This window comes from Ornithorhynchus anatinus, unplaced genomic scaffold, assembly GCF_004115215.2.
Source record: "Ornithorhynchus anatinus isolate Pmale09 unplaced genomic scaffold, mOrnAna1.pri.v4 scaffold_264_arrow_ctg1, whole genome shotgun sequence".
Taxonomy (NCBI): domain Eukaryota; kingdom Metazoa; phylum Chordata; class Mammalia; order Monotremata; family Ornithorhynchidae; genus Ornithorhynchus; species Ornithorhynchus anatinus.
Window position 1 is genome coordinate 769,685 of NW_024396743.1, and position 25,419 is coordinate 795,103.

General features: G+C 62.9%; 2 protein-coding genes across 3 annotated transcripts; both read left to right on the plus strand.

The window, feature by feature from the left end:
- The first annotated feature begins 735 nt into the window (after nt 1–735).
- On the plus strand, nt 736–6,498 carry TSEN54 (tRNA splicing endonuclease subunit 54). Its single transcript, XM_029056730.1, has 11 exons — nt 736–839; nt 983–1,153; nt 1,720–1,783; nt 2,372–2,455; nt 2,972–3,070; nt 3,445–3,497; nt 3,727–3,831; nt 4,036–4,658; nt 4,935–4,995; nt 5,324–5,437; nt 5,967–6,498. The coding sequence occupies exons 1-11, from the start codon at nt 736–738 to the stop codon at nt 6,115–6,117; spliced, it is 1,629 nt and encodes a 542-aa protein (XP_028912563.1). The 3' UTR covers nt 6,118–6,498.
- Nucleotides 6,499–9,263: 2,765 nt separating this feature from the next.
- Nucleotides 9,264–25,118, plus strand: LLGL2 (LLGL scribble cell polarity complex component 2). 2 transcript variants are annotated; one of them, XM_029057071.1, is made up of 26 exons: nt 9,264–9,307; nt 12,683–12,782; nt 15,462–15,559; nt 15,873–15,954; nt 16,044–16,159; nt 16,370–16,528; nt 16,751–16,913; nt 17,382–17,517; nt 17,905–17,959; nt 18,131–18,282; nt 18,736–18,953; nt 19,123–19,190; nt 20,143–20,296; nt 20,394–20,498; nt 21,006–21,298; nt 21,497–21,644; nt 22,018–22,168; nt 22,289–22,405; nt 22,551–22,717; nt 22,809–23,073; nt 23,220–23,373; nt 23,737–23,777; nt 23,888–23,935; nt 24,115–24,160; nt 24,350–24,414; nt 24,806–25,118. In XM_029057071.1, exons 2-26 carry the CDS (start codon nt 12,708–12,710, stop codon nt 24,811–24,813), a joined length of 3,084 nt encoding a protein of 1,027 aa, XP_028912904.1. In that variant the 5' UTR covers nt 9,264–9,307; nt 12,683–12,707; the 3' UTR covers nt 24,814–25,118. The 2 variants fall into 2 exon arrangements, with proteins under 2 accessions (XP_028912904.1, XP_028912908.1); XM_029057075.1 differs by having other exon boundaries at nt 17,385–17,517.
- Nucleotides 25,119–25,419: the final 301 nt, after the last annotated feature.

The window sequence follows — 25,419 nt, forward strand, 5'->3', positions numbered from 1 at the left end:
AGACTCCGCCTGACTCCCCCTTCAACAATAATTACTACTACTAATAACAACACCAATAATGACATCTGTTAAGCTCAGTGGAAAGAACCCGGGCTTGGGAGTCGGAGGTCATGGGTTCGAATCCCTGCTCTGCCACTTGTCAGCTGGGTGACTGGGGCCAAGTCGCTTCACTTCTCTGGGCCTCAGTGACCTCAACTGTAAAACGGGCATTAAGACTGTGAGCCCCACGTGGGACAACCTCATCACCTTGTGCCCCCGCCTCCCCCATCCCCGAAGCGCTTGGACCCGGGGAGAGGCCGGGCAGCAGGGAATGCGGCGGCGCTAGGACCCGGGGCGGGGTTAAGAGGCCGGGGAGCAGGGAATCCGGCGGCGCTAGGACCCCGGAAGAGGCCGGGGAGAGGGGAATGGGGCGGGGCTAGGAGCCGGGGAGCGACGGAATGGGGAGGCGCTAGGACCCGGGGAGAGGCCGGGGAGCAGGGAATGGGGCGGTGCTAGGAGCCGGGGAGAGGCCGGGGGGCAGGAATAGGGCGGCGCTAGGACCCCCCCCCAAGGTGAGGGAGGACGGGGAAAGGCCGGAGGGCGGGGAACCGGACGGCGCTAGGACCCAGGCGGAGGGCGGGAGCCGGGAATACGGCGGCGCTAGGACCCGGGGTGAGGGAGGCCGGGGAGCAGGGAAGCAGGCGGCGCTAGGACCGCGCTCGGCCGGCCGTCCCCGAGTGTCGCCGCCTTGGCCCGATGGAGCCGCGGCCCCGCACCGGGCCCCGCGCCGAACCCCGCGCCGAGGCCTCGGCCGGGACCGGGACCGGGACCGTGTTAGTGCCCGGAGGGCCGGTGCTCAGGTGGGGCCCGGGGCGCCGGTGGGAGCCGAGCACGTGGCGGGGCCGCGGGGGGGTAGGTCCGGGGGGGGGGATGGGGTGGGGTCCCGTCCCGTCCCGTCCCGTCCCGTCCCTCTGACCGTGTCTTTTTCCCCCTCCCCGCCCAGCCCCTCCGAGCTGTTCGCCGCGCGGTCCCGGGCCCGGGCCCCGAAGCCGCCCCCGCGGGCCCGCGGCCAGAAGGATTTCGTCCCGGACGGGTCGGAGGCGCAGGCCGAGCGGCTGCGGCGCTGCCGGGACCAGCAGTGGCGCCTCCTGGCCGAGCAGCGGGTGGAGCGTCTGTACGGGCACCGGGGGGCACCGGGGGGCACCGGGGGGCACCGGGGGGGCGCGGGGCGAGGCGGCCTGGGGCCTCCACTTCTCTTGACCTCCTCTCTAAAATGGGGGTGAGGACGGGGAGCCCCACGTGGGACCCCCTCAATACCTCGTTTCTATCCCCAGCGCTTAGAATAGTGCTCGGCGCTTAACCACTATCGTCATTCATTCAGGCGTATTTATTGAGCGCTTCTTGTGTGCAGAGCACTGGACTCACTTGGAAAGTTTGTACACTTTACACTTGGAAAGCCGTACACTAACTTGGAAAGTTTGAGCGCTTGGAAAGTACCATTCGGCAACAGGTAGAGGCGATCCTTGCCCACCGGGCGCACGGTCCAGAAGGGGGAGGCAGGCAACAAAACGAAACCAGTAGTTAGGTGGCAATACTGTTATTGTTGTTGTTATTATTGTTATTATCATCGAAAGGGGCCGGCCCGGGGGTGGGGGGCAGCGAGGGGTGGACCCCGGAGGCCCGAGGGGCGGGACCTGGACTTCCAAACCCGATTTGATCCTCCCACCCTCCACTCCCCAGGGGCAGTTTGGTGACGGCCGAGTGGAGGCCCGAAGAGGACGTGGTGGAGCTGAAGTCGGCCGCCGTAAGTGTAATGGATTTAATGATGATGATGATAAGCGCCTACTACGTGCCAAGCACTGCTCTAAGCGCAGGGGTAGGTACAGGGTAATCGGGTTGCCCCACGTGGGGCTTCACAGTCATAATCCCCATATTACAGATGAGGAAACTGAGGCGCAGCGAAGTGAGCTGCCCAGAGTCACCCAGCTGACCAGTGGCGCAGTCGGGATTAGAACCCACGACCTCGGACTCCGCAGCCCCTGCTCTTTCCTCTAAACCATGCCGCTTCTCCAGTTTTACATGCAATATATATGCTATAGTTTAGTTATATTGTCTAGCTCCCTCTCTAGATTAGGAGATCTTTCTGGGCAGGGAATGTGTCTAATCTAATTATTGTTAGATTGTACTCTCCCATAATGTGCTTCGCAGGCAGTAAATAAATATGACTGAAGGAATAAACGAGTGGCCCGGGATAGAGTCCCCAGCAGGGCGAGTGGGAGGTGGGGTTGGGTCAGGTCAGATGTACTCTAAGGAGGGAAGTCACATATTTAATCCCCACTAAGCAGTTGCTTGTCCCCTTCCTCTGACCCCGTGTTTTGTCCCGCCGGCGCAGGGTAAGTTCTGGCAGACCATGGGCTTCTCGGAGCAGGGCCGTCAGCGGCTGCACCCCGAAGAGGCCCTGTACTTGCTGGAGTGTGTGAGTAGGGGAGAGGGCCCCGGGACCCCCCAGCCCACCCCCCCGAATCCGCTGGCACCGCAGGGGTAGGGAGGAGGAGGGGGAGTTCGTCTCTTCCTCCTCCTGCCCCACTCCCCGCTTCTCATAATAATAATGACAATTAGGGTGTTTGTTAAGGACTTACTCTTCTAAGCACTGGGGTAGATACGAGGTAATCCGGTCGTCCCATGTGGAGCTCACAGTATTAATCCCGATTTTACAGATGAGGTAACTGGGGCCCAGAAAAGTGATGTGATTTGTCCAAGGTCACCCAGCAGACAAATGGAGTCGGCAGGATTAGAACCTACGTCCCCCGACTCCCAAGCCTGGGCTCTCTCCACTAGGCCTCGCTGCTTCCTTTCTCATGATGCCCAGAGGGGCTGGAGTTGGGTGGCGGAGGGGGGATCGGCCCTCTTCCCCCTTCTCTCCCACTCCCCTTCGTGGAAGCCCACCCAGCAGCCTTGTGTTCTCTCCCACCTCTCCCTCCCCCGCGCACAGGGCTCCATCCAGCTGTTCTACAGGGACCTGCCCCTGTCCATCCAGGAAGCCTACGAGACCCTGCTGGCCCCGGGGTCAGCAAGTTTCTTGCAGTACCAGGTACCATGCCGCCGCGGTTGGCGGGGGGTGGCCCACGGAGCACACTCCACTGCCTAGCAATGCCCAACAGTGCCCTGGATTCTGCCTAGATGGACACCAGTCCCGGCAGCCCCCTGAGCCCCTCCCCCTCTCGCAGCCCTCTGAGCCACTTCCCCTCTCCCAACCTCCTCAGATGACCCTGAGTGATGGGGATTGATCGATCCATTCTCTACGGGGTAAGGGAGCCCTGGCCAGAGGAATGGAAGTAGTGTCCACGGGGGGTCTGAGGAACTGCAAGAAGTGACCTCGGTCAAAGTCACCCTTGGGGTGGAGCCAGGGAATGGAGCCGGCCGGGGGCTGGGTGAGGAAGACCGACCTGTCCTTTTCCTTTGGAGGTTTTTAGCCACCTGAAGAGACTGGGCTTCGTGGTGCGGCGATTCCAGCCCAGGTAAAGCCAAGCCCCTCCCTCCCTCCCTTTCCCATCTTCAGTCCGAGCACCTTTCCGAGCCGAGCTGCGGGTCAGCAAGGCCTCCTCTTCCTTCTCCTCCTCGCCACCCCCCTCCGACCCGCACTTCCAGGCCCCAGTCCCGACTCACTGCCCACCAGCACCGGGCCCAAATGGGGAATTCCAGGCCAAGGACCGGCCTCTCACAACCCTCCTCTCCCCGGGTCTGCAGCGCCGCCCCGTCCCCCTACAAGAAGCAGCTGAACTTGGGCGGAGGCGGCCGGAGCTCGGAGAAGCAGCGAAACAAGAGGAAGAGGAAGAGGAGCTCCAGCCCTCAGTAAAACGGGGGGGAGGGAGGTGCGAGCGTGGGGGCGATGGGGGCTCTGGTGGGCCGGGCCCCTGGCTCGGTCTTTGGAAGAGAGCCGTCTCCCTTTGGGCATCGGGGATGTTTCCCTCCGCGGTCCCGGGGTGGCAGGGCGGGCTGGGGCAGCACCGTCCCACTCTGGAGACCAGACAGCCCGGGGTCTCGCTCTTCCACCAGGTCAGACGGCAAGAAACCCCAGGCCGTTGGCATCCTTTGTCCCGAAGTGTCTGGGATCCCCGCTGGAGTCCCTGAGGATCCGATGGCTCCAAGCCCGGATGGCGCCAGCCCCCGGCAAAGCTGCCCGCAGGCGGAGAAGGGGAAGGGCGGGGACCCCCCGGAGACCTGTGGGGAGGGGCCGGGGGGTCTCTCCCAACCCCGTGAGCCCGAGGGGCCGACGCCCGGGGACCGTGCCGGAGAGGACGCCCGCCCACTGAGCGGGCGCTTCCGGCAGATCCTCTTCCCGAACGTGGCTCCGGACTGCACCCGCGCCCTCCTGCCGGCCCCCGCCTCGGAGCTGCTGCCCCCGCACGTGGCTGGGCGTGAGGTGGACGTGGGCCCCTGGCGCCAGCGGCTGAACCGGCGGGAGGACAAGGGCTCACGGCGGGAACGGCGGGAGCCGGCCGGCTGCTTCCGGAGCAGCGTCAACGCGGACCCCGAGGTGCGGCGCTGCCCCGGCTGGCGGGACTACAAGGCGCTGCTGCGGCGGAGGCAGCTGCTGCAGGCTGACCACAGCCACCCACCTCATCTGTGGGAGCAGCCCGTCACCCCTCTTTCGGAGCCAGGACGGGCAACCACCCCAGGTGACTGTCTGACCTTTAACCTGGCCCGGGACACCCCTTCCCGCAGGGCTCGGATGTGGGCCGGGGTCGGAGGTTGTCGGCATTGCCCTGGAATCTGGGGGCACGGGTCAGCGGACCCAGCTGGGGGCGTGTAGGAGAGGCCTACCCGGGGTCACGTGGTATGAAGGGGGCAGCCAAGCCAACCAGCGTAGGAGGCTCAGAGGATTCCCCTGCACCCCAAGTCACTAGAAGACGCCCCATTTACCTGCTTCACGTCTCTCCCCCGTCCCCAACCAGAGGCCGTCCTCCAGCAGATCGCCGTGCTGCAGCCCTCTCGCCTCGCTGACGGAGCAGCCTGGTGAGCGGGAATGTGGGTCGGGTTCTGGGCTGGGGGCCGGGCGCAAGGCCGGGCACGGGGCCGGGCAGTGGGGAGAGGACCTCGGAAGCAAGGGACGAGGCGCCTGCCCTCCGTGGATGGCCAGTCTCAGCCGGGAGGAGGCAGACATAAATGACTGGGGGTGGGGTGCCAGCAGCCGGGACTGAACCAGGGGAGGCTTCCCGGAGGAGGAGGCGGGATTGGAAGGGTCAGTTTTGGGGTGCCATGCCGGGGAGGGGATGGATCAGGCCCTTTCCCGCTGGCCGGGGACTGCCCTGCTGGTCTTAAGGGGGGTTTTGCCGGCCCACAGCCTGGACAACCCGCAGGACCTGGCGATCAGCTTCGACGTCTACCAGGCGGACGCCGTGGCCAGCTTCCGGAAGAACTCCCCAGGCCAGCCCTACGCTAGGATGTGTGTCTGCAGGTAGAAACCTGAGCCCGGTCTGCCGTCGACCACGTTCTCTTTCTGGCCGGGCCACTTACTCTGTACCTAAAGAGAAGCAACGCAGTCTAGTGGAAAGAGCCCGGGCCTGGGAGTCAGGGAACCTGGGTTCTCATCCCAGCTCTGCCACTAGCCTGCCGTGTGCCCTTAAGGCAAGTCACTTGGCTTCTCTGGGCTTCAGTTTCCCCATCTGTAAAATGGAGTTTAATACCTGTTCTCCCTCCTCCTCAGTCTGTCAAACCCTGGCAAGACGGGGACGGTGTCCAACCTGCCTGGAAATTTATTACGTTGCTTGGCATGTCGTAAGCCCGTAGCAGATAGCACAGTTTTTATTCTGCGGTAAAAGTAGAAGACGCAAGGCCCGTCTCCTAGGAGCTTAGGGTCTAAAGCGTAGAGGACCTGGCCGAGGGCCCGGGGGGGCGGGACAGAGAGAGGGGACCCCAGTGGATGGGGTTGGCACCCGTCCGGCCCCAGGCTGAGGGGACGCTCTGTCACCGCCATCCCTCCGCAGCTTTGACGAGGCTCTCCCAGACCTGCGCGCCATCAAGCAGCTGTCTTACCAGAGCGGGAACGTGCCCCTGGTGTTTGCCGTGGTGGAGCACGGAGACATCGCCTTCTATAGCTTCCGGGACTTCATGCTGCCCACAGACCTGGCCCACTGATCGGGCATCCTCCCCGACTCGCCCAGGGCACCGCCCTGGGGGCCCCGCCGAACTGGTTGCCTGTCTCTACCGGGGACCTCGCGCCAAGGACGGCGCGGGAGAGGGTCTGGGCACCTCCTCCGGCCTTCCCCGGGCTCACCGTTTTCCCTGGGACCTTCCTGGGCTCTGCTGCAGTAGTGGACCCTGCACCTCCACCCCTCTACTCTCTGTGCAGTGACCTGAGCCCACCGTTGCCCGGTGGGAGACTTTAACCCCTGCTCGCAAAGGACCTTTCACTAGACAGGTAGCATGAGGCTGCCTGGCTCCTGTGCTTTCTTGGCGGGGTTTGGAGAGGGCTGCTCTTGGTCGGGAGGAAATTAAAGCCACGAAACCGTTTTCACACCCCTGCGGCAATCTGTGTGCCTTGGGGGCGGGCGGGCAGGGGGCACTTTGATCCCTGCCCCATCGCGTGCCCTCTTTCTGACAGGGACCAGAGCTGAGCTCCATGTCCCCGTCAGGCTGCCCTCCATCCAGCTCCTCTGGGCAGCTCGGCCTCTCCCCGCTATTCCCCAGACAAAGGTCAGGGTTGGGCGCGGCCTCGGCACCGCTGCTCACCCCTACACCTTTTGGCCGTCCGTCTGTGCTCCAGAGAGAGGAGCTTGGCCCTCAGCGACCTGCCACGGGGAGGGGTCGGCGGTCCTGAGGACGGCCGAAGGGCTGACTCTCACTCCCACCCCTCGGAAATGGGGTAGGGGCCCCCTGGTTTCCCCTACCGGGGTCAGTGCTTAAATGGAGATTCCACGGATGAGAAGCGAACAAGTCCCTGTTTTGCAGACGGGCAGCCGGGAGGCCAGGGACTTCCGAGAATCAGCTAGGGGCTTTCTCTCATCCTGGATTTACTCCCCGATGGGGTGGTGGGGGTGGCTCATCTTAGGGGAGGGGCTGCAGTAACCAGGCAGTGTTATCTCCCGAGTCCCTACTGCAAGCAAGTAAATACGTGGCCTAGTGGCAAGAGCACGGGCTTGGGAGACAGAGGACGTGGGTTCTAATCGCACCTCCACCACTTGTCTGCTGTGTGACCTTTGGCAAGTCTCGGCTTCTCCGTGCCTCAGTTACCTCATCTGTAAAATGGGGATTAAGAACCGGGAGCCCCATGTGGGACAAGCTGATTACCTTGTACCCACCCCAGTGTTTAGTGCTTGGCACATAGTAAGTGCTTAATAGATACTGTCATTATTATTATTATTACTATTAAATAGCCCAGGACCTGGAGTCAGAGGAGAAGGGCTCTAATTCACTTATTCATTCATTCAATATTTATTGAGCGCTCACTGTGTGCCGAGCACTGTACTGAGTGCTTGGAAAGTACAATTCAGCAATAAAGAGAGACGGTCCCTGCCCACACGCACAGGGCTTACAGTCATCTCTACCATCTGCCGTCTTCAGCCTTGGGCACGTCATTTCTTGTCTCTAGGCTTCAGTTTTCTCAACTGTTTAGTGGGGATTAAAATACGTTTTCCCTCAGAGTATATTTGACCTGATTACTCTGTAATCTACCCCATCATTTAGTACAGTGCTTGGCACATAGTAAGTGCCAAGTACTTAGTATGGTAAGTAAACTCACAAGGAGTTTACGGTCTAAACTAAAAAGGAGCGTAGCCTAGTGACTAGAACAAACACAGGCCCGGGAATCAGAAGGACTTGGGTTAGAATACCACGTCCGCCACGTGTCTGCTGTGTGATTTTGTGCAAGCTACTTCCCTTGAGAAGCAGCGTGGCTTAGTGGAAAGAACGCGGGCTTGGGAGTCAGAGGTTGTGGGTTCTAATCCCAACTCCGCCACTTATCAGCTGTGTGGCTTTGGGCCAGCCACTTAACTTCTCTGGGCCTCAGTGACCTCAACTTTAAAATGGGGACTAACACTGTGAGCCCCACTGGGACAAACTGATCATCTTGTATCCCCCCCAGCGCTTAGAACAGTGCTTTGCACATGGTAAGTGGTTTAACGAATGCCACTGTTACCCAGATACAGTGTCTTGCACATAATATGTGCTTAAGTGCCATAAAAGGGGAGGTAGGCATTCATTCAAGCGTATTTATTGAGTGCTTACTGTGTGCGGAGTACTGTACTAAGCGCTTGGGAAAGGATAACTGGGCAACAGAGAGACCATCCCTGCCCCGCAGCGGGCGTGGTTTCCAAACTGAGGGAGCAGAATAAATCAAAGTTTATAGTGGGGGTGGGGGCCCGGTGGGAGCTCCCCCCCCCCCCGAGAGGGACGATGAGAAGCAGCGTGGCTCAGTGGAAAGAGCCCGGGCTGGGGAGTCAGAGATCATGGGTTCAAATCCTCGCTCTGCCGCTTGTCAGCTGTGTGACTTTGGGCAAGTCACTTCACTCCTCTGTGCTTGAGTTCCCTCCTCTGTCAAATGGGGATGAAGCCTGTGAGCTCCACGTGGGACGACCTCATCACCTTGAATCCTCCCCAACGCTTAGAACAGTGCTTTGCACCTAGTAAGCGCTTAACAAATGCCATCATTAGTAGTATTATTATTCCTCCACCAGCGGCGGAGGGGGTCGGTCGCCTCCCAGCTACGACCAGGTAAGAGAGGCGTGAGGGGAGCTCATGAATATTCACGTTAGGCCCCGCCCCCTTTGGCTCCCTGCTGCTCTCGGATTGGCCAGAGCATCGTTGTCCCCCCGCCCCCAATCCTGGTCCTCTCCGCGCTCCGACTCCTTCCGCGTGGGCGGGGACGAGCGCCCCCTCATGCATTATTCATGAGCCGCGCCCCGCGCGCGCGTTTATGTAAATATGGGGCGCGCGCCCCGCGGCGGAGGGAAGCAGGGCGGCGTGGGGGGCGGGGGCCAAGCGGGCCCTGATTGATTATTCATGAGGCTCCACCTATCGCGCGCGTTTATGTAAATGTGGGGCGCGCGTCCCGCCCCGCTGTCGAGGTAACCAGGAAGGGGGCGGTGGCGCGCGTGCGGGGGGGGGGGGGGGGAGTGGGCGGGGTCGAGCGGGCCCTGATTGATTATTCATGAGGCCCCGCGCACTTATGTAAATAGGGGGCGCGCGGCCCGGCCCGCCCCCGCCGTGGAGGTGACCAGGAAGGAGGCGGCGGCGGTAGGAGCAGGAGCAGCAGCAGCAGCAGCAGCAGCGGAGGGTGGGGGGGGGGGTCGCAGCCGGCCGGGAGGTCCAGCAGCCGCCGAGACCTCAGGTGAGGGGGCGTGGGGGGGCCGCCTAAGGAGAGTTGCCCCCCCCCCAACCCCCCTATTGCCCTCGCGGCGGGGGGGAGGGGAAGGGAGCGGGGGTCCCCGCAGTTGTGGGGGCGGGGAGGCGGGGGGTCCCGGCCCCGACACCTGTAGCGGGCGTCGTCCTTTCGCGGCCAAACTTGGCCCCGCCTCATCCTCCCGCCGCGCTCCAGCTCCGGTTGCAGGCTTGGCGGAGGGGGGCTGGGGGGCGGAGGAGCAGGGGGCGGCTGCCGTGACCCCGGGGGGGGGTCGGCGCCCGCCCCCACGTGCTGGCCTGGGCCGCCTCGCCCCACCGGTCCCCGGAGGTAACAGGTGGGACGGAGGCCCGGCAGACCCTCTGCCCCTGTTCCTGCCCCTGCCCCGGCCGCGGTGGGGGTGAGGAGGGGCCGGGGGCCGGAGGCAGCCCGGGCCCAGCCCCCCCAGGTTGAGGGACGCCCCTCCTCCCGTCCCCCGGCCCTTCCTCTCCCCTTCCCTCGCCCGTCCCACTGCCCCCAGTCCCCCTCCTCTTGCCCCCATCCCTTCCTCTCCCGTCCCCTCACCTGTCCACCCTCCACCCCTCCCCTCCCCTTCCCGTCACCTCCTGCCACCATCCGCCTCCTTTCTTCTCCCATCCCCCGGCCCCCATCCCTCCCCCCTCCTCCCCCTGCCCCTGTCCCCTTCTCTCTCCTCCCTCTCCTGCCACCATCGTCTTCTCCCAGCACTTGCTCCCCATCCCTCCCCATCTCCTTACCTCCCTTCCTCCTCTTTCCTTCCTCCTTCCATCACCCGTCCCCTCCTCCTTCCTTCCTTCCTCCTTCCATCACCTTTCCCCTCCTCCTTTGCTCTTCCCGTCACCTGACCCCTCCTCTTGCCAGCCGTCCCCTCCTCCCACCACCACCTGCCCCCCCCTTCCTTCCACCACCTGTCGCCCGTCTCCTCTCTTCCTCCTCCTCCCTTCCTCTTTCCCTCCCTCACCACCTGTTACTTTCCCACTCCCGCCCTACCTCCTGCAGGTGCGTGAGGCCGAGTTGATGAACTTTCCCAAAGGGACTGGGAATCCAAAATGGCCTGTTTCCCTCCCACCAAGCCGCCTCCTCCTTCTGGCTCCTCCGGGCACGTGGCCCGGCGGGCAGGGAGGTCGGGGCACGGAAGAGAGTCCTGCCCGCCCGCCCTGGCACGGCTGGGCGTCTCCGAGGGGTCCCGGGCTGGGATCGCAAGGGGGCTGCCCAGAGAGCAGCAAGTCTGGCACAAACTCTGGGTCAGGGCAGGCGAAAGAGAGCGGTTTGGACTAGCCTTTAAGGGCGGCCACCAGCAGTAGCTGAGCTGGGTGGGTAGAGGTTGGAGTCGAGCAAGGACGGTTTCTCGGACGGTTTCGGCTCTAGGACTCGGCTCTCTCCGGTTGCCTGCCGGGCCCCTTCGGGGTCAATCCAGATGACGAGTCCGGGGGCGATGAGGTGCCAGAGCTGCTCTCATCTGGCCTGCTGGGCCCAGGGCCCTCACGGCTATTTCCCCCTCCCTGGTCCATTTGAATGTCTGTCTCCCCATCTAGGACTCTGTGTTCCTCGTGGGCAGGGAAGGTGTCTACCAACCCTGTTGTATTGGTCTGTCCCAAGCGCTCTGCGTCCGGGGCTCTGTAGACAGTAAGTGCTCAATAAATAACATTGACGGATTGGCTTGGACATCCTCGGGGACGATGGAGGCGGGACGGGGTCGAGCAAGGGCTCCAGGGGATCGACCTGTTTGCGCTGCCACCAGTTGATCGCTAACTGTGCACTGGGTCCAGGCCCCCTCCCCAACGGGCTCCCAGTCTGCTCAGTTACTATCACTCCATCAATCGTTCTTATTGAGCACTTACTGTGTGCAGAGCACTGTACTAAACGCTGGGGAGAGCGTTTTATAACAGAGTTGGTAGATCTGTTCCCTGCCCACACTGAGCTTACGCTCCCAGAGCGCTCCTGTGGAGCCTGGGATTCCCCTGCTGGTGTCACTTTGCGGGCAAGCGGGGGTCGGGGGCAGGCCCTTGGGGGCTGAAGCCAAGACTGCAAGGAGAAACTCCACACCCTCTCCCAGGGCGCAGAGAGGTTAAGCGGCTTTCCCAAAGTCACAGCGGGCAGGAGGAGAAGGTAGAGGCCACCCAGGGGCTCCAGAGTTGCTATGGTGCCTATCACCCCAGGGCCAGGCCCTTCCTTGGGATGAAGGTCACCAAGGCAGAAGATGCCCGTGGTGCCGCCCCATCCGGCCGATGGTCGGACGGGTGGGCGGTCATTATCTCGAGCGGGAGGCTTCCTTACCCTCGCTTCCTCCTCCTGGGTTTTGGCACCCATGTGGAGGAGATTGAGGGCTGGTAAGCCAGGGGTCTTGCCGCTGCCTTGCAGAGACCCCAGAGCTGCCTAGGGGATGCTGTCTGTGACCCTGTGATGTTCCTGGTGACTTAGACACCGTGGGGTCCCTTCTGATGTGGGGTGTTGTTGGGAGGACTGCCCGAGACCGGTGTCTGTGGCCTGGGCTCGCCGCTGGATCGAGGAGATGGGGCACAGCTCCAGGACGACTGCCCATTTTTCGGGGAGGGACAGCGGGCCAGAGAGCTGCTGCTTTGAGTTAGGGAAACTCTCTGTTGTGGTGAGAGGTGGAGGGTGGCTGGGGTGTCTGGCTTGCTCGGTGGAGGACCCCTCACTCCCAGAGAGTGGGCCCCTCGACGCCAGTGCCCAGTACCCTACTGACCCAGGGAAACTGAGACTGGGGGACCCCTTTCTCTTGCAGCTCCCAGGCCTGGCTCTCCAGGGTTTTCTAACTCTGGTTAATGATTAACCGATGAACCTTCCGGCTCACTGAGTCTCATTGACTCCGGAAGTAAAGGCCTGGCTTCCCGCCTTCCCCCACGCTCCCACCCATACGCGGGGGCTCCCTCCTGCCCAGGTGGAGGGGCTGAGGTGGGGTCAGGGAGGTGGGGATCTCCCGGGCCAGTCGCCCGCCCTGGGAGGTGGTCCGTGGGTCACGGATGGTGTTGATGGGACAGACACGGGGTGATCAGATCAACACCGTCCCTGCCCCCCGCCAGGGGCTCACCCTCCACATGGGGTTCAGCAGGGGTCTCTCCTCCCCATTTTAGATAAGAGGATATGGGGGTTCAGAGAAGTCACTGACTTGCCCGAGGTCGAACAGCAGGCCAGGGCCACAGCGAGCACTAGAACTCAGGTCTTTGACCTCCCAGTCCCTGCCACCAGGCCACGCCGCCTCCTCCGCCTGGCCATGGGGCCCGGCTGGCGTCCTCAGCCGGCGTCAGGGAGCGACCCCGCGGGCCCACGGGGGCGGTTTTCTGCCCCCAGGCCGACCAGGAACTCACCTGTGCCTTTGACTTCCAGGTGGGGCAGGAGGAGCCTCGGAGAGATGAGGAGATTTCTCAGGTCGGGCCCTGACCCGGCCCGGGAGAGGCTCAAACGGGACCTGTTCCAGTTCAACAAGGTAGGCTCAGTGGGGTGGGGGGTTCTGGGGACTGGAGGGGAGGGCCTTCTTGGGGCAGGACCCTAGCGAGGGGGGGCAATCTCAGGGACTCCAACTTCTGGCCTGGTCCTCGCCGCCCCTCGGAACCCTGGCTGGGACAGCCGTGGCCCGGGGGGATCCCGAGGGGTTGGGGTCGGCCGGTGGGACTGCTGTGGAAATGTCTGCCGAGACGCCCACAGTGCTGGCACCCGCCAAATTCACTGCACCCTCGCGGTGGGCCTGACGTGGACCTGGGCACTAGGACACAGACCGTGCAAGTGAAAGCCACGGTCCTGGCCCTCAGGGAACACCCAGGCCCGGCACGGGCATCTCACGCCTCTATTGTTGGGCAGAAGTCGGAAGGTTCCGTGGGGCCGGACCGTCTTAACGAAGCAGCCGGACTGAGGGTCCCGTCCCCCTCCTCTCCCTCCTCCGGCCTCCTCCTCCCTAAGTGACCCTGGCCCCCTTGGGCAGGAGAATGGCAGGAATCCGGCGGGGAGGGGCAGGGCGAGGTTCCAGGTTCTCCCGGGACGCGGAACGTCCCAGACAGAAACCAGCAAAACAGGCTCCGTGCACAGAGTCACATTCCAGCAGCTGCCACCGCTTCCCTGTTCCCCCTCCCCCACGCCCGGCCCCGGACACCTCTCTCCTCGCCTCCACCGGTCCAGGCCACCACCGGTCCGTTCCCTCTGGCCCGGGGGGCTCCTGCCGGTCAGTAACTCTCCAGGACGGCCTGTCCTGGCTTGGGCCTACTGGGGTTCTCTTCCGTGCGTCACCCACACCCCAGTTCCCGCTCTGGCCATCTCAGCCAGAGAAGGTCATCTGGTCCAGCCCCCTGCCTCCTCTCTAACGACCCCGTGGCTGTGCGGGTCACCCCTCAGCACACGGTCTCGCATGCACGCGTACAGGCATGTGTCCACCGGGGCAGCTGCAGTGGCAGGAGAAATCCTCTTCTTACTCCACACCTCCTAGGCCCCTCTCAGAGGCCTCTTGGGGACTACCCTTCCCCCTACCTAGGGGACCTCACACCAGAGTCCAGGCTACTGCCTCCTTTATGATTATTTTGAAGCATTCACTCAGTACTGAGCGCTGAGACGGGCGCCAGGTAATCATCAGGCACAATCCCTGTCCCACATGGAGCTGTCAGTCTAATAGGGAAGGAGGGAGAAGTGGATATTTGTTAAGTCCCTATTTTACAGATGAGGAGACCGAAGCCCAGAGTCATTCAATGACTCGTTCAAGGGAACTTGGCACAGAGCTGGGACTAGAACCCAGGTCTCTGAACTCCCAACCCCTCATTCTGCCCACTAGGCTCTGCCTCTCCTCTGCTCCTGCATTGCCACCAGCCAGGGGGGCTGGGGAAGGACACCCCCCACACCCAACCCTCAGCCAGACAGCGGGGCTGAAAGTGTGGGCCTGTCTTGGAGGGAGCAGGCAAAAAAGGTCACGCTGGGAACCAGAAGGGCCGGCCTTGCAGCGGGAGGGATCAAAGTTAGACCGTCACCTAGGAGGGTTGGCTGGCCGCCCAGCCCTGAGGCAGGGGCATGTGTCTGATGTTCTCTAGGGAAGGCTCCAGCAGAAGATTGTGGGATTTCCCAGGTGGCCGCGGCCTCCCTGTTAGGGGGAAGATGAGCCGGTGCCAGGTCTGCCCCCTGCCCCACCCCCACCCCAAGTTTCAGGTCTGGGTTTTAGCCTGGGGCCGTCACGGCATGGACCCTCTCCCCTCCCCCTTTCCCCAGGTCTGTTTACATTCCTGATACTCGGCTACCTAATCTCAGCTTCTCCAGACTCCTGAAATTTTTGCCATAACTGGTCCGGGAGGTCAGAGGTCACAGACCCATCTGCCTCTGCTGAATCCCCCTGCATGCAGGGGGCTGGGCTAGGTTGGACTTGGGGGGAGGGGGTCTATGAGGGAAACTTTAGGAGACTGACCGGCAAAGCCCTCACTGGCTGGGAGAGCCACTACCCACCTGTTGGGCCTCGGTTACACCGCCTGGTTCAGTGCCTGCCCTGGGCCGAGCACTAGATCAGAAACAAGAGAGTCGGGTCTGATGTGGTCCCCGTCCTACCCGAGGCTCACAGTGTAACTGGGAGGGAGAGCCGTTCTCTCCTCTCTAGTTTACCGACGAGCAAATGGAGGCCCAGAGACTTGCCCCAGCTGAGAACCCAGGGCTCCTTTCATTCATTCATTCATTCAGTAGTATTTACTGAGCGCTTACTCTGTGCAGAGCATTGTACTAAGCGCTCGGAGTGTACAGTTTGGTCTTCTGACCCCAGCCTCAAGCTATCTTCTCTGGGCCACACCGCCATCCTTGGTAGGGCTGGGGCGGTGGATTCGGGGGTCCCCGCTGCCCGGAACAGGCCGCCCAGGAGAGAGGGGCGCATCGAGATCCCCACCAGGACCAGCTGCCACATGCCTGCTTCTGGGCAAACGTGGCAAGTGACAAGAGTCCCCAGGGAGGGCATGGGTGACCTCAGGACTGGCCATCACGTAGCATAACCCCATCTCCCAGCCCAGGGGAGACTGGGGCTGGGCAGACTGAGCCTGGGTCTCTGTCCTGACCCAGGTGACGTCTGTGAGGGTCCAGCATCCGGGAGTAATCCCTGGGACCGCCGGCTGATTTGCTGTTGATGGGGTGGGGGGCTGTGTTTGTCTCGCAGACAGTGGAGCATGGGTTTCCTCACCAGCCCAGCGCCCTGGGCTACAGCCCTACCCTGCGCCTCATGGCCATCGGGACCCGCTCCGGAGCCATCAAACTGTATCCTTACGGCCGCCTGCCCTCCGCCCATCCCTCCTTCCGTCATGTGGTATTCCCCCCTCCTGCTCCTCCTTCCATTGCGCTGTATTTTCTACCTCATCCCCCTCCTCCTTCCATTGCACTGTATCCTCTCCTCTATCCCTGTCCTTCTACCGCGTTGTATCCTCTCCCTCCCCCCACTCCCCTTGTCAGCACAGGGCCTGCCTTAGAAGGTGGGAGATTGGGGCTTGGGGGGGCACCGCAGGTGAAGTAGGGTGGGGAGGGGAAGGGTCTTCCAGTCGTGGTCTTCGTGACCCTGAGCCACGGCTCCCAGCTACGGCGCCCCCGGTGTGGAGTTCATGGGTTTGCACAAGGAGAACAACGCGGTGCTGCTGATCCACTTCCTGCCCGGGCAGGTGAGGGGGCCGGGGGCGAGACCGTCCGGGGGGCGGCGGCGGAGGTGCCACGGGGGTGGCCGACGGGACACGCCTTGTCCCTCCTGCAGCCCCAGTTGGTCACCGTCCTGGACGACAGCAGCCTGCACCTGTGGAGCCTGCAGCGGCGAGAGGAGGTGTCGGAACTGCAGGAGGACGGGTGCTTCACCCTGCGCGGCCCCCCGGGGTGAGAGGGACTCCAGGCCGTGGGTGGGCTCGTGGGGCTGCTTGGGGCCCGGGACCTCACCGCCAGTATCCGCGGTCAACCCCTGGTCTGCAGCAGAGTGACCGGGGGCTGACCCTGGGGATGGGGAGTGGAAAACCTGGGGAGGAGTGGCGTCAGGCTCCGCGCCCCTTCACCCGCCACCCCCTCCTGGGCCTCTCCCTCCACTACCAGGGCCATGCCCAGCGCCACCCAGATTACGGTGATCCTGCCCCACTCCTCGCGGGAGCTGCTGTACCTGGGCACCGAGGGCGGCAGCGTCTTTGGGGTCGAGATTCCAGCCTTTAAGGTCCCGGAGGGCCGCACCATCAGCCCTGAGGACGTGCTGCAGCGGTGAGTGGGCTGGGGGGGAGCCGCCCCGGACCTCCCGGACGGAAACACAGCCGACGCTGGGGGCACCTGGCAGGTCTTCCCGACGTCGTCTTGCTAGGGCCGGGCCTGGAGTGGGAAAGGGGTTGGCTGCTGGTCGCCGGAGGCGCGGTCCGCCCCCTCGGTCTAGTGCGGGCTTGGGCGGGGCCCCTGGCTAGCCACTGACCGTACCGGCCCCCGGTCCAGGTTACCGGACGATGCCCGGCTCCGGCGGGCTTTGGAGACGGTGGAGGCCCTGCAGGAACACCCCCGCGACCCAAGCCGGGTCCTCATCGGGTACAGCCGCGGCCTCATGGTGGTCTGGGACCTGGCCGAGAACCGGCCGATCCAGCACTTCCTCGGCAGTCAGGTACCTGGCAGGGCATCCGGGGCGGAGGGCGCTACCACACCGGTCCAGAACTGTGGATTTCCTAGGGCCGAGCTGAGTAGCGGGTGGCTCCAGGATTGAGCATCCAGGGGCCACCACCAGTTTCCAGAGATATAGACCCTGCTCTCCCAGGGCTTCCATTGTAATGGAGGAGGGAGGGGGCGGGTGGGCAGGGATTAGCTCCTGCTTATGGGAGCAGAAGGGGAGCGCAAGGGGTGGGAAGGGAGTAGAGCGAACGAATGGAGATAAATGAGTGCTGCTGATTGCATGTGGGGGCAGGGAGAGCCTGGATGCCAGAGCCCGGGGTGGGGGGCTGGGGGAGGGTGCTGGGAGTGAGGAGGAAAAGTTGGACTTCGGGGAAAGGGGTGGAGGGGCCCAGGGGTCTGAGGAGGCTGGCTGGAGTCGGAGTCGGGCCCAGGAAGGGGGTCCGACCACTCGGCTTCCCTCCAGCAGCTGGAGAGCGTGTGTTGGCAGCGGGACGGGCGCCTCATCGTCAGTTGCCACTCGGACGGGAGCTACAGCCTGTGGCCGCTGTCAAGCGCGGACGGTCCGTCGCCTGAGCCCCTGGAGAGCCGGGTGCCTTACGGTCAGCAGGGGCGGCCTCCGGGTTGAGGGAGGGAGGGAAGGTGGACCAGTCCTCTATGGGTCTGACTACAGATGTTGCTTACCCCAATAAAGGTGCCCGTGTTTCCCTGCTCTCCCATGATGGAGGGGTGTCTGTCCCTTTCTCCCTTTCCCCCCAGCACACACACATCCATTCTGTCTCTCCCTCTGTACCCTCCCACCGCCCCCCACCACACTGCCCCACCCCGGGCAGGAAGGGAGGAAACATGGACCAGTTAGCACGAGCTGCTGTCCAAGCCCCAGCAAGCCTGGCCCTGACCTAGGCAGATAGTGGGGGGCAGGGGGACTAGCGCCTGGATCCCACCTCTTGAATCTCTCTGAGGCCCTGGAAACCTCTGCTCTTCCCCAGGCCCTTTTCCCTGCAAAGCCATCTCCAAGATCTTCTGGCTGACCACCAAGAAAGGGTGAGAGTCCCCAGGCCTCCCCATCCCTGCTGCAAGGGGTGGACACGCTGACCCCTCTGGACCCCGTCGGTCCATTGCATACTAAGGGGCAGGGGGCTGGGTCCCGGGGATCCAACGGGTGGGATTGGGTGGGTCCTAACCGGAGTCCCTGGCCTTGTGTGCCCTTGCCAGGTTGCCCTTTGTCCTGTTCCAAGGGGGGCTGCCCCGGGCCAGCTACGGAGACCGCCACAGCATCTCCGTCCTCCACGATGGGCAGCAGACAGCCTTCGACTTCACCTCCCGCATCATTGACTTCACCGTCCTGGTCCACGACCCGACGGCTGGTAGGGAGTGCCTGGGGAACCCCGCCCCAGGGCTCTGAGGCTGTGGAGACCCCCATCCAGAGGAGAGAGACATGGGCTGGGGGTGGAGGTTGAGAAAAGGGAGACCACGATTCAGTCTTGTAACCCAGGGTTGGGGTTGGGGGTGGCCAAGATCAAAGAGCGGGAGGGGAAGCAGAACTCCTTCCCTAATTACCCATAACGAGGTCCCCCCAGGTCCCTCCTACCTTCCCCCCTCCCCCCGCCCTACCATCAGTCCCACGTGAGATAGGTACTGTGTCTGACCTGATGACCTTCCCGAGTGTTTAACACGGTTCCTGGTATGTAATAAGAGCTTCACAGCTCTAGCGGGCATCTTCATTAGCTTGGGTTTTGGGCTAAGCTCAGGGCTTGTGACCCAGCAGAGGGACGGGCGGCCGCCTGGGTTTTAAATCGGCTCCTCACACCTGCCCTCAGAGTTCGACGACCCCTGCGCCCTGGTGGTGCTGGCGGAAGAGGAGCTGGTGGTGGTGGACCTGCGGTCTCCGGGCTGGCCCACCCTGCGGCCACCGTACCTGGCTTCGCTGCACTGCTCGGCCATCACCTGTTCCCACCACGTGTCCAACATCCCCCTGAAGCTGTGGGAGAGGATCATCGGGGCAGGCGCCAAGCAGAACACGCACTACTCTCCCCTGGTAGGTCTGTGCCCGGGCATACACACCCAGTCCCGGCCCATCAGCACCCGCAAGGGTCGGGCGCTGGCTCCAGGAGAGCTGGCACTGCCCACCCTGGGCCCCCAGTCTCTGCCTGCCACTTGGCCTCTGGGCAGAGATCTCACCTAGCGTTTCCCGGGGTCTTTTCCAGGCATGGCCAATCAACGGGGGCACCAACCTCGCCCCAGATGCACCCCAGAGGGACCTGCTGCTCACCGGGTAGGGGGCTTCTCCAAACCCCACTGCTCCCCCCTACCCCACCACCACACTCATTCCTTCTGGAGACATTCCAGAAGGTTGTGGAAGGCAAACAGTTTATCCAGGGTGGCTGAGTGGAAAGAGCCCAGGCTTGGGAGTCAGAGGTCATGGGTTCTAATCCCGGTTCTGCATCTGTCAGCTGTGTGACTTTGTGCAAGTCATTTAACTTCTCCGTGCTTCAGTTACCTCATCTGTAAAATGGGGATTAAGACTGTGAGCCCCACTTGGGACAACCTGATCACCTTGTATCCCCCCCAGCGCTTAGAACAGTGCTTTGCATATAGTAAGTGCTTAACAATGCCATCATTATTATTATCCCATCAATCAGTTGTATTTGAGCACTGTACTAAGTGCTTGGGAGAGTACAAGAATTGGTAGACAAGTTCCGTGCCCACAGTGAGCTTATAATATAAAGCAGGGGAGACAGACACTAATATACATGTAGAAATTAAGGAGACAGACATAAGTGCTGTGGGGCTGAGGGAGGTTTGAATAAGGGGTGCAAATACAATACAAGATGAACAGCAGAGGGAGAAGAGGAAGTTTACAAAGCTTGTCTTTACCTCTGTGCAGCTGAAAAAGGAGCTACTGCCCCTTGCTGATCCTCCTGATGTGCCTCTCTATTAGCACCTCAAGGATCACCAATTTACAACTACTTAAGTTTTTTTTTTTAAGCAGCAATTTGTTCCTTTGCATTGCTAATGAAGGATTGATAACTGCACCCCCCCCCCCCGCCCTCCCCCCACCACTGCGGCCCCTCAATCCAGAGACAGCATTCCTGGCCTAACCCCTTTCCCTGGGTACCCCTGCACCTCCCTCGTCTCCCTGACTTGTGCTCCTCCTGCCTGAAAGCCCCCTGAGGATGGGGGACCCCGTGGGCTCATTGGGCCTTGGCCTGCTCCTCTGCCTGCAGGCACGAAGATGGCACCGTGCGCTTCTGGGATGCCTCGGGCGTGTGCTTGCAGCTGCTGTATAAACTCAGCACTGTGGGCGTCTTCCTCACCGACGCCGACCACAACGACAACCTCAACTCGCTGAGTGAGGACGAGTGGCCCCCCCTGCGCAAGGTCCGGGCCGGGTGGAGGGCCGGGGAGGGGTGGGGCCGGGGGGCGGGGGAGGAAGGAGATGAGTCTGGCGGTCGGCCCCTGACCTCTTGCCCCACAGGTGGGGTCCTTCGACCCGTACAGTGATGACCCCCGCCTGGGTATTCAGAAGATCTTTCTCTGCAAGTACAGCGGCTACCTGGCTGTGGCAGGGACGGCGGGGCAGGTGCGTCCAGCCCAAGTGCTCAGCTCCTTGGGGTGGGGATGGAAGGGGTGTTGCAAGGGGGCCTGAGAGGAAGCTCCCTGTGGGCAGGAAACGGCTTAAGCTTCTGTTTTACTTTCCTAAACTGCCTTGGTGCCCCCCACCCCCCCCCAGGGGCCACTGGAACTGAGTGTGCACTGACTAATAACTGTGGTATTTGTTAAGCCCTGTTCTAAGCATTGGGGTGGATACAGGGTAATCTGATTGGACACAGTCCCTGTCCCACATGGGGCTCATAGCCTTAATCCCCATTTTATAGATGAGAGAACTGAGTCCCAGTGAAGTGACTTGCCCTAGGTCACCCAGCAGACTGGTGACAGAGCTGGGATTAAAACCCAAGTTCTCTGACTCCCGGGCCCGTGTTGGTTTCACTGGGCCGTGCTAGACTCGGGCATCCGGGGGGAAGGCGGAGAGGAGTGTGTGGGTGTGAGAGTGTGCATGTCCGTGTTTGATCCCCTCCTTCCCGCCCAGGTGCTGGTGATGGAGCTGAACGACGAGGCGGCGGAGCAGGCGGTGGTGCAAGTGGAGGCGGACCTGCTGCAGGACCAGGAGGGCTACCGCTGGAAGGGTCACGAGCGGCTGAGGCCACAGGAGGGGCCGGTCCACTTCGAGCCGGGATTCCAGCCCTTTGTGCTGGTGCAGTGCCAGCCGCCGGCCGTGGTCACCTCCCTGGCCCTGCACTCCGAGTGGAAGCTCGTAGCCTTCGGCACCAGCCACGGCTTCGGCCTCTTTGACCTCCAGCAGAGGCGCCAGGTCTTCGTCAAGTGAGTGTCCCTCCCCCTGCCGTTCACCGGGGAGGGAGGGAGGGACCGCCGGGGGCCTCCTGGCACATCCATATCCTACCGTGTCGGGAGCGGCCACAGGGAACTTCTAGTACCGTCCCCTGCCATTCCATGAGGAACCACTTGACATCCCATCCCCTAGTTGTGGGAGGCGTGACGGTCTGTCTGCCCCCACCCCAGGTGTACCCTGCACCCCAGCGACCAGCTGGCGTTGGAGGGGCCCCTCTCCCGGGTCAAGTCCCTGAAGAAGTCTCTGCGCCAGTCCTTCCGCCGCATGCGCCGAAGCCGGGTGTCCACCCGCAAGCGACGCATGGCCAGCGGCTCGGAGGTGATGCGGGGAGGGGTGGCAGGATTGGAGGGGGAGAGGGGATGGAGAGGATGGCGACCGGGGGAAGTCAGGAGCCCTGAGTTCTAGTCCCAGCTCCCCCGCCCCCAGCCTGGCCTACTCTGTGACTTCGAGCAAGTCACTGAACCTCTCTGAGCCTCCCGATCTTCCTCCTGCAGAGTTGGGGGGGAGGCGGCGGTCCCTGTGGGAGGCAGGGACCCACCCTGCCTCTGCCTCAGCGCGGGGCTTGGTACAAAGAAAACACTGAATCCATGCCCTTGGACAGGTGGGAGTCCCCCAGTGTGGTCAAGATAGGGGCGGAGAGGCCCCCGAGTTGGCGGGTGCCTTCTGACCCCGCTCCCGGTGTGGGCCGCAGGTGCCCGAGAGCGGCGTCAGGCTGGGAGCTGGGGTTCCACAGGACATGGAGCTGGCCCCGGTGCAGCGCAGGATCGAGGCCCGCTCAGCCGAGGACTCCTTCACCGGCTTCGTGCGCACGCTGTACTTCGCCGACACCTTCCTGCGGGATGGTGGGTGGCCGGGGGGTGTGGTGGGGGGCTTCAGGTGGGTCTCCCCCAGGAGGCAGGCTGGGAGGTCCTGGATGCCCCTCCTGGGAGAGACCAGTGGCCCAAGTACTCTGCCCTCTGCAGGTTCCCATCACTGCCCCTCCCTGTGGGCGGGCACCAACGGGGGCACAGTCTACGCCTTCTCCCTGCGCGTCCCCCCGGCCGAGAGGAGGATGGATGAGCCGGTCCGGGCGGAGCAGGGTGAGCAAGGGGGTCGGGGAGGGGACTGCCCTCAGCGCCTGGGGTGCAGGAGGCTCTTGGTCCCACGAAAATCCCTACCTTCCTAAGTGGAGGGAGGGGATGGCCCACCCTCCCATCCTCAACCCTGTACGCCCCCACCCTGCAGCCAAGGAGATCCAGCTGATGCACCGGGCACCTGTGGTTGGGCTCCTCGTCCTCGACGGGCACAGCGTGCCCCTCCCCGAGCCCCTCGAAGTGGCCCATGACCTCTCCAAAAGCCCAGACATGCAAGGCGGACACCAGCTCCTCGTCGTGTCCGAGGAGCAGTTTAAGGTGGGCCAAGGGGGAGGTCAGGGGGGAGGGTTGGGTGGGGTCTCCCTTAGGTGTTCATGCTTCCCCTTCCCTCTCCCCGCCCCCAACCCAGGTGTTCACGCTGCCCAAGGTGAACGCGAAGCTGAAGCTGAAGCTGACGGCCCTGGAGGGGTCGCGGGTGCGTCGGGTGAGCGCGGCACGGTTCGGCAGCCGCCAGGCGGAGGAGTACGGGGAGCACCACCTGGCAGTGCTCACCAGCCTGGGAGACGTACAGGTCATCTCCCTGCCCTGCCTCAAGCCCCAGGTGCGCTACGGCTGCATCCGCAAGGAGGACGTCAGCGGCATCGCCTCCTGCGTCTTCACCAAGTACGGACAAGGTATTTGCCCCCCGCCTCTCCAACCCTGCAACTGCCAACGGGCCCTTCCCCTTGCCCCGACCTGTCCCACGCCTCCCTTGGCGAGGGGCGGGGGCTGGGAGGTTGGCCTCAGTCCCCCCCCCCCCGACCTCCTGCTTTTCCCACAGGCTTCTATCTGATCTCCCCGTCCGAGTTTGAGCGCTTCTCTCTCTCCACCAAGTGGCTGGTTGAGCCTCGGTGCTTGGTGGGCCTCCCCAGCGGCGGGAGCGGCAGCCCCACCCTCCACGGGGCCGGCACCGAGAAGGACTCACCCAATGCCAGGTAGGTGGGCGGGGGGCCGGGGAGTTGGGAGGCGGGATCTGGGCCCCTGGTCCTGGTCCCACTTCCGGAAAGGGGTCCCGCGCTTCCCTTTCTCCCACCCCAGCCAGAGCATCTCTTGACTCTGCCCTGGCCCAGTGAGGCCCAGACTCAGGACAGGGTTTGGATCCCTGAGACCAGTCCCTCCTGCTGGCTTGGACCATACCTCCCTACACCCATCCGGTCTTTAGAACCTTCAACAACACCCCTCCCCACCCCGACACGCCCCCAGCCGCTCCCCGGGAGCCTGGGGACCCCTCCGCCCCCTGGTCCTAGCGGCCTCTCTGGCTTTATTCTGAGGGTGGCCTTCTTCTCCCCGGCACACAGGGGCCCCTGCAGGAACTCCAGCGGAGCAGGCCACGGTGATGGTGAGGCGAGCGGTCTGCCTGGGGCTGGGGGGGTGGGCAGCTGGGAACCGTCTGCCCAGGTAGGCAGCACAAGCACTGAGTGGGGCCGGGGGGCCGCCGTTCTGTTTCAGCGAGCCGGACGGAGCCTGCAATGGAACGTGCACTGCTCAGCGATGAGAGTGAGTGAGGAGGGCAGGGGAAGGTCCCACCTTTTAGCTGGGGAGGTTACTGGGATCTGTGCCTTCCTACCCCTTCCCCCTGCCCCCAGCAGACGAGGAGGGGTCGGAGGGAGGGGTGGGGGGCCGGCACCAGATTGGGGTGGCAGATGCGGACCTCTGCCCTCTCGCTTTGGCTGCAGGAGTCCTGAAGGAGATCCGGATGACACTGGAGGGCGGAGACCGAGGGTGAGTTGCCCGTGTGTCACCCAGGCCCCCCAAGAACACCACAGTCCGGGGCCGGCACTGGCCCTGTGGGAGACGGGCAGCTCGGGATAGCCTTCGGTCTCTCCTCCCCAACTCTGTGGGACCCATCTCTTCCACCCTCCCAGAGCTCCCACCTCTCACTCCCTCCCCTACAACCTTGTGTGATTGCAGGAGCTGTGGGGAGTGGCAGCCCCAGCGAGGGGTGTCAGTGGGACCCGGCCTCAGCAACGGTGGAGGTAGGTGGTTTGGAGAATGACGGAAAGGGAGGCGTCTTGCTGACTTCCGACTTGACTTGGGGGAGACCGACCCCCATCTCTCACCCATCCCCTTGCGCTCGGGCTATCGAGTTGTGGAAACCCCACCGGGCCCAGGACGGGCCGCCCAGGAGCTGGCGCGGTGACCCTGCAGCCTGATGGGTGTGGGGTGTGCACGTGCTCCCCGACAGCCTGATCTGGGCAGGTTAATGCAAATGCTCCCAGGTTCCCGTGGGGAGGGAGGCAGAAACCTGTCCTCCTCCCCTGGCTCCCCCCACCAGCCCGTGGGGCGTCTGGGCTGGGGAGGCCGTAGTGGATGGCTGCGGGGTGGCCAGGGTGCCCGCTCACCCTGTGCCCTTGTGTCCTTCCACAGCTGAGTGAGTGGCGAGGCTGCATCCAAGCAACCCAACCAAGTGCCACACTACACTACTGAGAGCCCGGAGGGGGAGAGGAAGGGGCGAGTCCCCCACCTCCATCTGCTGCTGCTTTATGCCTCAGGGGCCGCTCCCAGGGGCTTGGTAGACCCCAGGGCAGGCCGCAGGCCTCCACCCCCCCTCCACTCCTTCTCGACATTTGCACAGTTTTGTTTCTTCCTCCTTTTTCTAGTGGCTGGGTTTTAAATTATGAATTTTTAACTGCCTCTTGGTGCAAAAGAATTTTTAATAAATGCGTAATTACCTCTTTTCTGGGCTGGGTCGGGTGCTTTTCTTGCAGACGGCCATCATGTAAAACTCCCTTCGGTAGAGCCGGATGTGAAGAAACAGACTTGGCCCATTCAAGCAGTCAGTGGTATTTATCGAATTGTACATTCCAAGCGCTCTGTACAGTGCTCTGCACACAGTAATCGCTCGGTAAATACGACTGAATGATTGAAAGAATGAACTGAGCGCTTTGTAGGGGCAGAGAGCGCTGTACTAAGGGTTTAACAGAGTATAAAAGAATTAGTGGAAACACTCCCTACACCTAATCAGTTTTGAGTCCTAGAGG

What these genes read in the sequence shown, in the direction of transcription:
- TSEN54 (XM_029056730.1), top strand. Translation starts at nt 736, where the DNA reads ATGGAGCCGCGGCCCCGCACCGGGCCCCGCGCCGAACCCCGCGCCGAG. An exon ending in TGGAGCTGAAGTCGGCCGCC is followed by an intron (nt 1,784 to 2,371) that starts GTAAGTGTAATG and finishes CCGCCGGCGCAG; the next exon opens with GGTAAGTTCTGGCAGACCAT. An exon ending in CTCGCTGACGGAGCAGCCTG is followed by an intron (nt 4,996 to 5,323) that starts GTGAGCGGGAAT and finishes GCCGGCCCACAG; the next exon opens with CCTGGACAACCCGCAGGACC.
- LLGL2 (XM_029057071.1), top strand. Translation starts at nt 12,708, where the DNA reads ATGAGGAGATTTCTCAGGTCGGGCCCTGACCCGGCCCGGGAGAGGCTC. An exon ending in CCTGAGGACGTGCTGCAGCG is followed by an intron (nt 16,529 to 16,750) that starts GTGAGTGGGCTG and finishes CCCCCGGTCCAG; the next exon opens with GTTACCGGACGATGCCCGGC. An exon ending in TGTCCGAGGAGCAGTTTAAG is followed by an intron (nt 22,718 to 22,808) that starts GTGGGCCAAGGG and finishes CCCCCAACCCAG; the next exon opens with GTGTTCACGCTGCCCAAGGT.